This window comes from Pantherophis guttatus, chromosome 8 (genome assembly GCF_059756535.1).
Source record: "Pantherophis guttatus breed Tessera chromosome 8, ASM5975653v1, whole genome shotgun sequence".
Lineage (NCBI taxonomy): Eukaryota > Metazoa > Chordata > Lepidosauria > Squamata > Colubridae > Pantherophis > Pantherophis guttatus.
Genome location: NC_142070.1, coordinates 60,672,803 through 60,689,116, shown reverse-complemented (window position 1 = coordinate 60,689,116; position 16,314 = coordinate 60,672,803). Strand labels below are relative to the sequence as shown.

Below are 16,314 nucleotides of genomic sequence, written 5' to 3'. Positions count from 1 at the left end.
AGTTGATAATTTAAATATAAACTCCAGTTCTGATTTCTTTTTCTTAGAAAAAATAGTTTTTGTTCTTTAACCAAGGCACTATAATTAAATGCATCACTTAGCTCTCCCTATTTTGTTCTTTTTTTTATTATTATTATTATTATTTTTCTTTTTTATTTTCCCCCCCTCCCCCTCTCTAACCCCCCCTCACCCCCCCTCACCCCCTGTGACTTCTTCATAACAAAAAACCAAATTCATAACAGATTACTTACTCCCTCCTCTAAATACTGGCCTTTACTTACTAGAAATATTATTAATATTATAACATCCCCTTTTAACCATACATTTCAAAAAAAGAGAAAAAAGAAAGAAAAAAGAAAAAAGAGAAAGAGAAAGAGAAAAGATTCTACTATGGCATTATATGATGACTTCTAATTTAACATATTTTTATAACCCCCAATTTAACAATAATCTGCCCTTTTTCTCCTCTTTCAGACTTTTATCTATATATTATTTTACAACATTTCAAAACCACCTTCCGCTTTAAAAATATATAGTAAATCCTGCTTTAACATTTAATCTTTTGTGTATATTAATATAACATTTTAAAGCGGCCTGCCCCATAAATCCTAATTTAACATTTATTCAACTCTGTCCATTTCCTCCACTCTCTATTTTGTTCTTGATGCCACTGATGAGCCTTCAGAAATGTATCTAATTAATTTCATGTAGCTTTTAGATTGCTCAAATTAAATTGATATGACTAACTAGATTAAAAGTGCAGTCAAAACATGAGAAATAAAGGATGTTCCAAAATATATCAAAATTGTTCTTCAAGTCAGCTTGCTGGAAATACTCTCTAATCTGGTAAACGGCTTTCAAACATCCAAAAATTGTTACCAAAGGTTAATGAAATGATACTATCCATTTTATTAGATACAGTATATCTGAATATTAACCTTTTAGTGATTCAGAAAACATGCTTTCCATGATATTGATGCAGTGGAGAAACCTTTCTTGAAAACACAACTCTGATGAAATTGAATGTTTGGAGGTTGCTATTCTCTGTGATTAACACTTAAGGTACACTAATCAGATTTCATCTCCAGCCAGAAAGCTCATGGAATTACTGTACTCCTTTCAATTTCTAGATCTTTGAAACAATCAGGATGAAGCCAATGCCAAGGGCTGCCCTACAAACATTTGCCATAGACTTACTGGTGAAGTTTGTGCAAAATGTATTGGGAACTGCAAAACAATGCTGTTGTTGACAAGGCACAGACAGAAGAGCTGATCTGGTTGGAATGGAGCATTGGCACTGCCTGTTTACCTTCTTTCTTCTCCTGAAGCTAACTCTGAGGCCTCATAATGAACAGTCCATTTAAAATATTGAGTTATTTCTCCTAATCCGCCATGGAGATGGCCATCCTGGTTGACTATGTGAAAAGTTGTACTTCAATCCCTGGACAACAAATGGAAAAATCTGCCACAAATAGCAACCCTAACCCTAACCCAATATTAATATTAAATCTTAAGCTTCAGATTCCATGACTTTATGATGTTCTTTTCTTTATTAAAACATACCTTAAATTTCATTCTAGGCTAAGGACATTGACATTCAGGCTTATGTATGCAACCCACAAAATTAGAATATTTTCAAATATTTGCCTCGAAAGCTATTCCTCTTGTACCTGGAAATGGAGAATTTTTCCTTTTCCCCCTGTTCTGTAAACATTCAGTCACATTTATCAAGACCTTTATTGCATAGTGGAGATGAGTGTGGGATGATAAGGAGTGTACGTCACCAGAGTGACAGAGATTTAATTAAATATGTGACAAGTTTACAAGCTGTAAAGATAATTAAACACATCTAACAGATGTGCATAATTTGGCAGTTTTGAATAAAGGTTCTGACCTCTTAGCCTTAAACATAGCGAGTAATTGCTAAAGCATCCCTTTTCTGTTCTTCTTGGGGAAAGAACTCATTTTCAACTCCGATTTTCAAAATAGTAGAGAAATAATTATGTCAGAAAGGAATGTCTGAATAATAGTGGTATAAATGTTGTAGGTAATGTATGGTAATTACGCAGACAGACTTCTGTGTTAAAGTGCAATCCATCAGTTCTCCAGCCAACAGAAAACTATGCTGGCGTAAATTAGACTAACCAAATGGCCAATCCCTCTTCTGCCTCAGTAATGAAGCTAGTTAGTGGAGTTGTTCTTATTGTTTTAATGGGGAACAAATAAAGGAAAGCTGTCTGTGAATTCCCTGGCTTCATTTTCCTCCCACTGCACTTAACTTGCCAATAAGAAAAATGACCAATCTCACTGGTTGTCAGCCTCAGCTTTGCCTGCTTCAGCTGCCATAAGAAACGGGGGGGGGAGGAACTAGTTAAGGGGGTGAAGGGGGGGAAGATTGCAGGAGGTATTTTTCCATTGTAGGAGGTGTCTTCCCAAGAAACGAAAGTGAATCTCCAAAGGGGCCGGCCCTACATTCCTGATGAATGACGTTGCCAGATGTGATGCCACCTGACCTTTGGGAGACCTTTGGATTGGATGATGATCAATGGACACGGGGGGGGGGAGGAGAAGCTTACTAGATGCTATTTCGCGCGTTTTGCTCACTTCCAACTTTACCTGGGTTGCGATCATTTCATATTCAGTAAAAGTACTAATCTCTTTTAAAATATTGAGTTTGGGTTTTCTTTCCTGGATATTGAAGGAAGCATACCTGACATTAAGCTGGAAGTCACATCCAGTCATCCCGGACAAAAACCGTGGGGACTGTAAATCCAAATTATGTCAGATCGAGAGAGTGATGGAGAGCAATTGGGGGCAGCGAGTTCAACTGCAGCCACCCTCCAAGCGGAGAAAGAGAATGCGGAATGGTTGGAAAAACTCCGATTAGAGCCGGATGAAGCCAGATGGTCAAAAGGAGTGGGGAGGCTACCGGACTGGGGGGAGAAACCCCAGGGAGTGACGACTTCCAGACCCCGTAAAAAAGAGGCAGTGGGGATGCAAGAGCAAAAGGAACGTCTCATGATGGAACAAGCCTTGCAGCTTATCCGTGATGTGGAAGAAAGCAGAAAAAACCGTGAGTCTTTTGGAATCCCTGTGGAGAAGGGGGGAGAAGGCCCCAGGGGGGAGCCAGAAGAGACAGCCTGTGGGGGAGAGGAAGATTTTGAGGAAGCAACATCCCAGGCTTTGGCAGCTCAAGGGAGAGATGCAGCTGGCCAGAGAACTCTAGCCTTGCAGGCCCCCCCTCGCAGACGTAAAAAGCCCAAAATCCCCCCTCCTTCCTGGGAAGTATGATGGAAATCCGAAAACCTTGGGATTTTTCCTGACCCAAGTGTGGAACCACATGCAGGATTGGGGGGAGGACTACGTATCAGATGCTGCCAGAGTGAGAAGTGTCACGAATGCCTTAGAGGGAGTAGCCGCTGAGTGGATGGTGGTTCTCCACAATAACAACTCCCTCTTACTGAGAAATTACAACCAGTTCATGGGGGCCCTAAGAAGGCATTTTGAAGACCATTCAGCTGAACGAAAGGCGAGACTCGGGATGAAGAGCATCCAGCAGGGCCGGAGACCGGTGGCAGAGTATATCCAAGAGTTTCGTGAACTGGCACCCTATATGACAGGCTGGTCAGAAATGGCTCTTTTGGAGAGTTTCAAAGATGGGTTGAATGAAGAGATATATCGAGACTGTAGAAGCATGGGGGTCCCCAAAGATTTGCAGAGATGGTACATAGTAGCTGAGGATGTGGAGATTGAACTGAGACGGAGCGAACTCCGAGGAGGGCGTATGGGGGACCAGTCATCTTCTTTCCACCGTAAGGGGGCACCAAAGATGGCTGGGGGGAAGGCCGAATTCAAACCCAAATCAAAGCCTTTCACCTGTTTCAAATGTGGGAAAGAAGGACACCGGGCTGCCGAATGCTTCTCCAAGCCACTGCCAAAAGCTGCCGGGGCCGGGCCGAAGAAAGGCGACAAAATACCTGCCAAAACCCGCAGCACCGCCCTGAAAGGAGAAGTCATTGAGTTCACTCCCCGAAACCAGGGTGAGTTGGGAACTCTGACCAATGATGATGACAGCGAGACGGACTCCGACTCTGACACTGACGATCGGGTGAGTCACACGGAAGAACCCTTGCTCATCCCCGTAGAAGTAAGGGTGCCATCCACAGGGGCCCATGCGCAAATGTTAGCCCTATTGGACTCGGGGTGCACTAGGTGCATAATTAGCCCCAAGGTGGTGGAGGAAATGGGACTGAGACTAAAAACTTTAAAAAGACCCATTGCATTCTGTCAATTAGACGGGTCGATTGCAGGAGGGGGCCCAGCTAGTTTTATGACCGAACCCCTTGAACTGCAGTTGGGGAATCATGTAGAGAATCTCAGATTTATTGTATGGTATGGAGAGACCCCTCATTCTAGGACTGCCCTGGCTTCGAAAATGGAACCCACGGGTAAATTGGAAGACGGGGGTCCTGCGCATCCGCACGGCAGAACCGACTCCGGGGAAGGAAGACCCCCCCCGAGGGACAACATAAAACCAGAAAGGGCGGCAGTAGCCATTGACTATATTGAGGGAGAAGAGAAGATTCCAAAAGAATATTGGGATCTCAAGGAAGTCTTTAGCGAAAAGGCATCGGATGCTCTGCCTCCCCACAGGGCTACCGACTGCACCATTGAAATACTCCCTGGGGTGAAGCTTCCCAAACCAAAAATTTACCCCATGACACCTCGAGAATTGGGGGAATTGCAAAATTTTATTGACAAGAACCTAGAACGGGGATTCATTGAACGAGCCAAACCCAAGGTGGCGGCGCCAGTAATGTTCCGCAAAAAGAAAGATGGATCCTTTCGTCTCGTGGTCGATTATAGAAATATCAACATGATTTGCGTAGAAAATGTCTACCCCCTCCCACTCATGAAGGACATGTTAGCCCATTTAGGGAAGGGGAAAATTTTCACCAAACTCGATTTAAGAGAGGCATACTACCGAGTAAGAATAAAAGAGGGGGATGAATGGAAAACAGCATTTAATTGCCCACTGGGATGCTTCCAGTTCAGAGTGCTCCCTTTTGGACTACAGGGAGCCCCTGCTGTATTCATGCAGTTGATCAACGAAGTTTTGCATGAGCACCTGTATAAGGGGGTGTTGGTCTATTTGGATGACATTCTGATCTATTCTGACAACATGGCCGACCATGTAAAGTTGGTGCGGACAGTCTTGAAGAAACTCAGAGCAGCTGAACTCTATGCCAAACTCTCTAAATGTGAATTCCACCAAGACAAAATCGACTATCTTGGATATCGTATATCGCATGAGGGAATAGAAATGGACCCTGAAAAGGTCCGGGCAGTGTTGGAATGGGCCGCACCACGCACCCGTAAACAGTTACAGAGCTTCTTGGGGTTTGCTAACTTTTATAGACAATTTATCCCCTCTTTCGCGAAAATCGCACTACCAATTACAGACTTGCTAAAAATGAAAGGGGAAGTAAAGCCCAAACCCTCGAAACCACTAGAATGGAGTATGGACTGTCAAGCCGCTTTCGAAAAATTGAAACGGCTGTTTGCGGCTGAACCAGTGCTCAAACACCCAAACATGGAACAACCTTTTGTAGTACAAGCTGACGCCAGTGATGTAGCTGTAGGAGCAATACTCTTGCAAAAGAATGAAAACGGGGTATTACAACCCTGTGCCTATACGTCCCGAAAACTATCAGAAACGGAAAGGAGAAACGGCCATATGGGAGAAGGAGGCTTTTGCAGTTAGATGGGCGCTATTAACATGGAGACAATTTTTAGAAGGAGCGAAGCACCCTTTCGAAGTTTGGACTGATCACAAGAATTTAGAGGCATTAAAAACACCACGCAAACTGTCACCAAAACAGGCTTGTTGGGCGCAACATTTCAATCGTTTCAATTTCACCCTACGTTACCTTCCTGGTGGAAAGAACTTCATGGCGGACGCACTTTCCAGATTGCCTCAGTACAACAGCATCAAGAAGGAGGTGGTTCAACCTATGATCCCCTCCACACAATTGGCAACTACCAGAGCGCAGGCAAAAACCGAACCAGAACTCTCGGGGGATTTACTCGGAAAATTGCGAAAAGCACTAGAAACTGACGAGTGGTTTAAGAACCACTCGAATGAATGCACACTTCATGATGGACTAGCTTGGGTTGGATCGAAATTGTATGTTCCGACCACATTAAGAACAACCGTATTGAAATATGCCCATGATGCCAAGGCCGCAGGACACTTTGCATTTGTCAAGACTCTACATCTTGTTAAGAGGCAATTTTGGTGGCCTGCACTCAAAAAGGACATAGAGGCATATGTGGCTAGCTGTCCAGTATGTGCCTCGGCTAAAAGACCTCCAGGAAAACCCCCTGGATTACTGCAAGGTGTGGCCAGACTGAATGCCCCATGGAAGGAAATATCTATGGATTTTATTGTGGACTTATCAGAGAGTGAAGGCTGCACTGTCATTTGGGTAGTAACTGATTTGTTTTCCAAACAAGTACATTTCATCCCTTGCTCAAAGATCCCTTCAGCAAAAACCCTTGCAAAACTATTTATTCGGCAGATTTACCGACTACATGTATCTCCAAAAAGAATAGTTTCTGACAGGGGTGTGCAATTTACTTCCAGTTTCTGGAAAGAGTTTTTGAAGTTGATAGGCTCCGCCCAGGGGCTGACTTCCAGTCACCACCCTCAGACAAATGGGGCATGTGAAAGAACCAATGGGGATCTAGAACAATACCTAAGGTGTTACGTAAATTACCAGCAAGACAATTGGGTAGACTTGTTGCCATTTGCAGAAGTGGCATATAATAATTCCGTACACAGTAGCACCGGTTTCACTTCTTTTAAGGTCGCATCGGGCCAGGATTTCGTACCCATTCCCGAGCTACCACAAGATGATCCCCAGAATCCCTCTTTGATGGATTGGATTGAACAATTAAAGAGCACATGGGCAGTAACTCGGAAGGCATTAGATGAGGCACACCGGGCCCATAAGGCGCAGGCCGATAAGAAAAGGTCCCCAGCCCACATTTATAAAGTGGGTGATAAAGTCTATTTGTCTACTAAATACTTACAGACTACCCAGAAGTCAAAAAAGCTGGGCCCTAAGTATGTGGCACCATTTCGTGTGATTAGACTGATTAATCCAGTAACAGTTGAATAGGAATTGCCAAAAACGTTGAGACATATACATCCTGTATTTCATGTCTCCCCTAAGGGCTGACCAAAGCACCCCTCCAGTTCCCATTCTCATAGAGGGGGAGCAACATTTTGAAGTTAAGGAAATCTTGGACTCCAGGAAACACCATGGTAAAGTCCAATATCTAATAGCCTGGAAACATTTCTCTTTGTCTCAGGCTGAATGGGTGAATAAATGAGATGTCCGAGCTCCCACTGCCAAACAGTGCAGGCTGGTGACCCCCAGGGGGAGGGCCTTCTCTGTGGGGGCTCCCACCCTCTGGAATCAGTTGCCCCCTGAGATAAGGAGAATCCATGACCTCAGTGCCTTCCGCCGTGCCCTTAAAACCTTCCTTTTCCAACAAGCCGGGCTGGCCTAATTCTTTTTAAGTGTTTTTAATTGTTTGGTTTATTGTTTTAATTAATGGGGCCAAATTTATATACATTTTTTTTAACTGTATTTTAATATTTGTATTTGATGTTTTTATTTGGCTGTTCACCGCCCTGAGTCCTCAGGGAGAAGGGCGGTATACAAATTCAAATAAAAAAAATTAAAAAAATACAGCAATTCTATACCAAATACCCAGATAAACCATAATTATTGTATATATTCTGGTTCTCTCTCTTTTCCTTTCTCTTATCTAGGAATAACATCTCTTCTGCAAGAGGGGCCGAATGTCAGCCTCAGCTTTGCCTGCTTCAGCTGCCATAAGAAATGGGGGGGGGAGGGACTAGTTAAGGAGGTGAATGGGGGGAAGATTGCAGGAGGTATTTTTCCATTGTAGGAGGTGTCTTCCCAAGAAACGAAAGTGAATCTCCAAAGGGGCCGGCTGACCAACTGCCCTACATTCCTGATGAATGACGTTGCCAGACGTGATGCCACCTGACCTTTGGGAGACCTTTGGATTGGATGATGATCAATGGACACGGGGGGGGGAGAAGCTTACTAGATGCTATTTCGCGCATTTTGCTCACTTCCAGCTTTACCTGGGTTGCGATCATTTCATATTCAGTAAAAGTACTAATCTCTTTTAAAATATTGAGTTTGGGTTTTCTTTGTAAAAAATGCTACTGGTTTGGGTGAACCATTATTTCCAACAATCAGCTGGGCAACGATCAGCTGTGACACATGATTTATATTAGCTAGAATTGTCAGATTTCCTGCTTTCTAGTTAATCTAAATCGTGTGGCACAGTGGATTCCCCCCCCCTCGCTGTTTTACTTACCTTTGCAGACTCAGAAGGCTTCAAAATGTTCCTTTTTTAGTGCTGCGCAGGCACACGCTCAGTAGCAGACTTCAGAGGATTACCATGCTCGGTAGCAGACTCACAGAACCAGTAGCAGACTTCAGAGGATTTCACTGCTGGTCAGGACTATTTTTATTTTATTTTAAGCAGTTGTATTAACATGCAGGCAGCCCAAGTTCGAATCCAAGTAAGGGTATGGCTAGCTGATGAGAGCTAAATAGCTTGAAATAGATCTATACTGGTCTCCCTTTATTTCTTTATCAGCGAAATATAAATTTGGTATAAAATGGTTTGTCATTAATGCGACTACTTGAGGGCTCCTGGATTGGAGCTGAAAGGCAAAGGGATGCAGTATGCTCCCTCCCACATGTTGGGGTAGATGAGGTGCCTCGATAGAAAAACACTTTATATAGTGTGTGTGTGTGTGTGTGTGTGTGCATATCTATTGATTAATATCTATTAGTTAAAATATTATGACATAAGGAGAATACATTTATATTACAGTTATAATATATTATATAAAGTATACTAATAGTAGTATTGTATAGCACTGGTATAAGATAAGAAATAATTTTATAATACACAGTCTATATAATTGCATATTGTTAAGACTAATTAACTGTATATTTGTAAAGTGTATCCATAAAGTAAGTTAGGAATGTTGGAACTGATAACTAACCTAAATCCTGAAAGTAACTTGTTCCTAACCAAAATTGTATGTTATTGTGGAGAAATATTTGCCAAGTGATAAAAATGACAACTACCATAACTAAAATAGGGGAAAAAAACAGTGCCAAACCCGACATCTGCAACATCATCACCCTCGAACCAAAGATCAATAGAGTGTATGCTGGGAAAGGAGAAGTCAGGTTCGGCATTGAGTATTCAGAATATGCAGGCTACTGTCATATGCTGCTCACCAAGCTGGCTTGAACTGCTGAAAACACGACTCGCAGGCAAAGCATGAGGTTGTAAGCAGGGTTAATTCTCATTTCTCGGTGCAGTCACACACGAATGTTAAAGAAAACAGAAAGTCGGCGTTGGGGTTGGGCTCCTCCCCGTGCCCCTTTATCCCTGTTTCAATTAGCCTGGGAGTGGCCATAGCCAATTGGCGTTACTTCCTGGTTCAGCCCTTCTTTTGCAGTGGCTGGGAACGCCCCCTTCTCCAGTCGTCTTACCCTATCCTGGCCGCAGAGTGACCGACCGCCTCTGATTCCAGACCTAACCCCTCCCCATCACCAATGTGCAAAGCTGCGGATAGCGTAGACACCCCCTCACCACCATGGTACAGTCATCATGAACGTTGTTGTCTGGTAGGATCCCGTCCTTCATTGTAGGATCTGCGAAGACTCTCCCTCCCCATTTTATGTCAAGTTGACTTGACACACGACAGGTGGCCCCCTCTACCAGGAGTCCACCTGCAAAATATGAAAGAGAGAGGGTTAGGTTATAGGACCGGGTTTTGTTGAGTGGGTTTTATGATATTTTTTTTAAAGTTTTGTGGCATTTACATCTGCCGCCCCCACCCAGGATGCATCTGCTAAGGGATACCCCTTCCATTTGACCAGGTATTGTAGCCCGCCATGACAGACCCGGGAATCGAGAATCCCGTCTACCTCATAATGATTGTCCCTTACAGGGCTGGGAGGTGGGACATTTATTGGTTTGTCCATCGGTTTTAAAAAACTACAATGGAAGACGGGGTGGACCTTTCCCAGATATGGTGGCAATTGCAGGACCACTGTTAACAGGGTTGACTTACCTTACGAACCTGGAATAGACCTAGGTACTGAGGACTTAGTTTCCTGCCTGGGGTTTTTAACCGTATATATTTGGTCGAGAGGTACACCTGATCCCCTACTTGAAATGGTTTATGGGTAGCCCGCCTCTTATCGGCATAGGCTTTATATTCGTCCATCGCTTTGGTTAGTGCGGCTTTTACTTGTGGCCACACTTTACTGATACGACTACTCCATTCATCAGGGGACACTTGTTCTTTGTTCTGATCATCTAACTCGGGAATGGCCCTAAATTCTTTGCCGGAGATGACTTTGAAAGGTGTGGTACCTATATTACGGTGGACAGTATTATTATAGGCTATTTCCGCAAACGGCAGAAGGTCTGCCCAGTCGTTTTGCTGATACAACACGTAGCAACGTAAATAGCATTCCACCATGGCGTTAGCCCGTTCTGCGGCCCCATTAGTACTTGGATGATAGGTGGTACTTAGTCCTTGAGAGGAGCCGATGGTTGTTAGAAACTTGTGCCAAAAGCGGGCGGTGAACTGAACGCCCCTATCCGAGATGATTCGCCATGGGACACCATGGAGACAGTAGCCGTGTTGGATGAACATCCTTGACAGCTTCCTAGCCGATGGCAAACCGTTACATGGAACGAAATGGGCCTGCTTAGAAAAGAGGTCGATTATGGTCCAGATGACAGTATTTCCATTACTATTAGGAAGGTCTACCATAAAGTCCATAGCAATCTCCTCCCAAGGTTCCCTAGGGTTAGCTACTGATTGCAAGAGTCCCAAGGGCTGTCCAGACCGGGGTTTCGTCGTTGCGCACATTGAACATTCTTTTACGTATTGTTTGACATCTTTCCGTAGTTGTGGCCACCAGAATTGACGTCTGGTTAAATGTAATGTCTTGAGGAGACCAAAATGACCGGCCAGTTTTGAGTCATAACACTGCTCATCGTAAAGCCACAGGTACATAGATGCGAGATCCCATCCATGTGATCCCATCCCGGTGTGTTAATATTGATTTATGGGTATGAACCCAAGGGTCTTTGCCTGTCTTGCGACATAGGTCCGTTTGCCACAAGTGTTCTCTAGTATTTAAGCAGTCTTTGCTCTAGTATTTAAGCAGGCCTTTTGGTATCATCGCTTGGACAACCTCCTCTCTTTTGCTTTGAAACTGAGGCATTTGTGACAAAGCATCTGCCAGAAAGTTCTTCCCCCCCGGTACATACTTCAGGTCAAATTTGAAGCATTGGAAATATTGAGCCCAGCGTACCTGTTTTGGGGTCAACCTTTTTGGCGTTTGGAGGGCTTGTAAGTTCTTATGATCAGTCCACACCTCAAATTTGGTACCAATCCCCTCCAAGAGGTGTCACCATGTAAGTATGGCCCACCGGACTGTGAAGGCCTCTTTTTCCCAGATCGCCCAGCCTCTCTCGGCTGGGGTTAGCTTCCGGGAAGTATAAGCACAAGGGTGCAATGTTCCATTTTCCGCCTTTTGTAGCAACACAGCACCCACAGCTACGTCGCTGGCATCTGCTTGAATGATGAACAAGAGGTTTGGGTCAGGGTGTTTCAAAATAGGGCTCCAAGAGAACAGCACCTTTAGTTGTTCAAATGCTCGCTGACACTCAATTGTCCACTGCAACTTCTGGCCGGGTCTCGCCTTTCCATCAGTATGCTTGGTGCACAAGAGGTCTGTCAAAGGTAAGGCCACCTGTGCAAACTCTGGAATAAACTGTCTATAAAAGTTGGCAAAGGCAAGGAAGCTCTGTAGTTGTTTCCTTGTCGCAGGCGCTTGCCATTCTAAGACTGTTTTCACCTTACCTGGGTCCATTTCCACCCTGGCTTCCGAAATACGGTACCCTAAATAATACAACTGTGTACGATGAAACTCACATTTCGATAATTTAACGAAGAGGTGTGGTGTTAACAATTTGCTCAGTACCTGTTGGACCAACTGGACGTGCTCTTCCATCGTTTTTGTGTATATTAAGATGTCATCAAGATACACTAGCACACCTCTATAAAGATGCTCATGCAACACCTTATTGATGACCTGCATGAAGACGGCAGGAGCGCCCTGTAGGCCAAATGGCATTACTTTGAATTTATAACTGCCTAATGGAAAATTAAAGATGGTTTTCCATTCATCACCATGTTTGATGCGCACACGGTAGTAGGCCTCACACAGGTCGAGTTTTGTAAAAATCCGTCCGGTGGACAATACGGCCAGGAGGTCTTTAATTAGGGGGAGAGGGTATAGATACTCAACGCACACCGCATTCAATTCTCAAAAGTCTACGCAAAGATGTAACCCCCCCCATCCTTCTTCCTAAACAGCACAGGTGCCGCCACCCGCGACCTGCTGGGCTCAATGAATCCTCTTGCGAGATTTTTGTCGATATACCGGCGCAACTCCTCCATTTCGGGTTGGGTCATAGCGTACATGCAGGATTTCGGTAGTTTAGCCCCTGGGACCAGCTCGATTGCGCAATCTGTTGTTCGATGGGGTGAGAGAACCTCACTCTCCTTCTTGTCAAAAACCTGCCTTAAATCACTATACATGCTTGGGAATCCGCAAGGTTCCTCCCCCTGTCCCCCAGCTCGCTCCATCTGTTCTTTGGGTTCTGGCTCTGGGCCTATTATAAGCCGTAGCTTTCGATACCCCCCTTCCCACCATATGTGGGGCTTCCATTTGTCCAGCCACGCCAGTCCCAGAATGAGGGGCTCAATCATACGTTCTATTACAACGAAGTGTAAGGTCTCTTTATGCTCCCCTATTTGCAATTCCACTAATTCGGTGATGAATTTAGACGCCCCCCCCCCAAGACAGAGCCATCCATTTGTTCGAACTTTATCAGAGTCCTTAAATTCACCGTGCGTAATCCCAGGTCATCAACAATCGCTCTGCTCATTAAGCACCTGGTGCAGCCAGAGTCTATTAACGCTCCCCGATGACTCGCTTGAGAGGTACATGGATTCTGTACAACTACTGATATAACAAAGGGATGAATTGGTGCACTTACCATGGGGTCATTCGGGTCGCTTTCCTCATCATCATTCACGGTGACGGAGCCTCCTTCCGACACACTCAGACCAGCGGCCTCCTTCGGAGGCGAACGTGGGCTGCTGCGTGGAGTTTGGGCAGCCAAACGGGATTGGTCCACTCCTGGTCGAGCCTGGCCCCTGGGTGTGCGACCCATTCCTGGTGTCTGTGCCTTGGCCTGAACAGGAGGTAAAGGACAATCAAGAGCCGGATGGCCTGGTTGGTCACATCGAAAGCAGCAGAACACGCCTCTGGCCGCTGACTGTGGAGCGAAGAGCTGGGCCACCCTGAACCCCTGACGGGGTTCGATCTCTCTACCTGTCGTCGAGGTTGTGTAACATCCACCCCCCGAGGCCAGAACTCCTGCAAACCCACATCGAGGTCTACTGCAGCTCTAAACCATTCAGTTAGCTGGGGCGGTAGACCCCTATAGACACAAGCTTGTCTAATGTCCTTATCCAATCGCAACTGGAAATGGTGCACCAACAGCCGCTCTGGCCAGGTTCGTAGCCATCCAGGAAGAACCTGAAACTCCTTAATATAGTCTTTAACAGGCCGGCCTTTTTGCTTTAACGAGACCAACTCCCCCTCCACCACTTGGGTGTGAGTGTCATCTTCAAACCGGCTTCTTAAGGCTTCCAGAAATAACCCTACATCAACCAGCTCCCATGCATGGTTGCTATGGAGGTCAGCGACCCAGTTAGCAGCCTCCCCCATTAGTACATTAGTTATAGCTACCACCATGGACCACTGGGAGGGATACAGGTGTCCGTAAAGATCGAGATAACTGAGCACCTGGCTCAAAAAAATAGAAACTCGATCTGCACTGCCATCAAAAGTGGTCTGAATGGGAGGGGGCCCCCACACCTGCCATTGTGGCCAATTCCCTGGTACCCATAGGGGAACAGCTCCAGGCGGTGGCCAGGGTTCCTGCGTATCCCTCCCATTCCCTCTCCGTGAAGCCTCTTGTCGCCTGGCAGCATCATAACCGGTAGCAACCAGCCCTTGCCGCGTGGGGCCATCTTGCTCCACCCCTCTGAGGGCGTCCCCCCGATGGGGTTGTGGGTGTTGTTGCCAGTGGCTCCCACGGCCATGGTCGACTTCTCGCTAGTCGCAATTTCGGGCTGGCTAATTGGAAGCGTGTGTCTGTGCTCCTGGACAGTCCTCCTCCCTGCCAGGATGCTGGAGCCTCCAATCCGGTCGCCCAGGGTTGCCAGGAAGGGGCGTCCTGGAAACTTGCTTCTCCAAACCTCTCCCGCAGAATGTCCAGAGTGGTGGACCCCAGTCCCGTGGAGTAATTCCACTCCCCGTCATCCTCTTGCCGACTTTCTGTCGTATGTTGTTCACCAAGCTGGCTTGAACTGCTGAAAACATGACTCGCAGGCAAAGCATGAGGTTGTAAGCAGGGTTAATTCTCATTTCTCGGTGCAGTCACACACGAACGTTAAAGAAAACAGAAAGTTGGCGTTGGGGTTGGGCTCCTCCCCATGCCCCTTTATCCCTGTTTCAATTAGCCCAGGAGTGGCCATAGCCAATTGGCGTTACTTCCTGGTTCAGCTCTTCTTTTGCAGCAGCTGAGAACACCCCCCTCTCCAGTCGTCTTGCCCTATCCCGGTTGCGGGGTGACCGACCGCCTCTGATTCCGGACCTAACCCCTCCCCATCACTAATGTGCAAAGCTGCAGACAGCGTAGACACCCCCACCACCACCATGGTACAGTCATTGTGAATGTTGTTGTCTGGTAGGATCCCGTCCTTCATTGTAGGATCTGCGAAGACTCCCCCTCCCCATTTTATGTCGAGTTGACTTGACACTCGACAGCTATACTGCAAATGATTTAGGAAACAATGACCAAAACACAAGAGGCGATAGCACATAATCATGAAGAAACGAAAACATATCATAAAGAAATTAAAACTGAAATTGGAGAAATGAAAGGAGACATTAAAAACATGAATGATAAAATAGGGAATATCCAACAAGCTATCATAGAAAACGAGCAGAGGATAAAAACAGTGGAAACAAAAATGGATCAAGTAGATCGTAAAATGGAGACAGTGGAGCAGAAGTGTATGCTAGTGAACAGAGAATTAGCAGAAAATCAATCGCCTTCCTCGAGATGGAAAAGGCGTCTTATTATTTAAGATTTCAAAATATCACGGAAGAAAAGGAGGAAGACTTGGGAGAGAAAATGGCAGAGATTCTTGCAGACACGGTACAGAAGGACAAACAAGAAGTAAGAAGAGATATAGACGAAGTATATAGAGTGCATACCAATTATGCACAAAGGCACAGATTAGCTAAAGAAGTACACATAAGGTTCACTAAAAGAGCGATAAGGGATGAAATATATAAAAAAAAACCTAGGGAATAACCGATAACACACATGGGGAAATAAATAATAACATTGAAATAAATACCATGAAAGATAAGAAACCAGAGAAGACAGTACCAGTTCCTAATAACTCAACTAGTAAGATATAAGGTCATGTTTAGGTGATTGGTGCCGGAAGGCATAGTGATAACATGGCAAGAAATTTTAAAAAAATAGATACACTGGAAAAAGCGCAGGAATTTTATGAACATCATTTCACACAGGAAGAGGAACAAGAAAATAGAGAAGAGCTGGAGAGTAGAAGCCAGAAAGAAAATCAAACAGAGGAAAAAGAGAGGGAGAGAGAAGGAAAAAGGACACAGGAAAGAGAATGAGCAGAAAGAGAAGGCGCAAGAGGGAGAGTACAAAGGGAGACAAGAAACACAAGAAAACAGATTAAGTAAAAAAAATGGAAGAGGAAATCAAATTGCTTTCTATAAACATAAATGGATTAAATGCACCAAGAAAAAAAAATGCAATCCTTTGCTAAATTACGGAAATTAGATGTACATGTGATATGCTTACAAGAAGTGCATATTAAGAAAGAACATAGTAAATTACTGGAAAATACAAAAATAGGGAAACTTTATACAACCTTAGCACAAAAAAAGAAAAGAGGAATTGCAACATATGTTAAAGAAAGAATAAAATCAAAATTAATAAACTCAGATGAAGAGGGTAGAATTTTAAGAAGTTAGAAGT

The 16,314-nt window shown here is 44.8% G+C and overlaps 1 protein-coding gene across 2 annotated transcripts in view; it reads right to left on the bottom strand.

Moving 5' to 3' along the window:
* Positions 1-16,314, bottom strand: part of LOC132711541 (uncharacterized) — a 191,925-nt gene that overhangs the window by 54,061 nt on the left and 121,550 nt on the right. For both annotated transcript variants that reach the window (XR_015729245.1, XM_087875271.1), the window contains one exon: positions 13,219-13,416. Coding sequence is in view for 1 of the 2 variants with exons in the window: in XM_087875271.1 (XP_087731397.1) it covers positions 13,219-13,416 (198 nt within the window). In the remaining variant the exon portion in view is untranslated. The remainder of the gene's footprint in view (positions 1-13,218; positions 13,417-16,314) is intronic.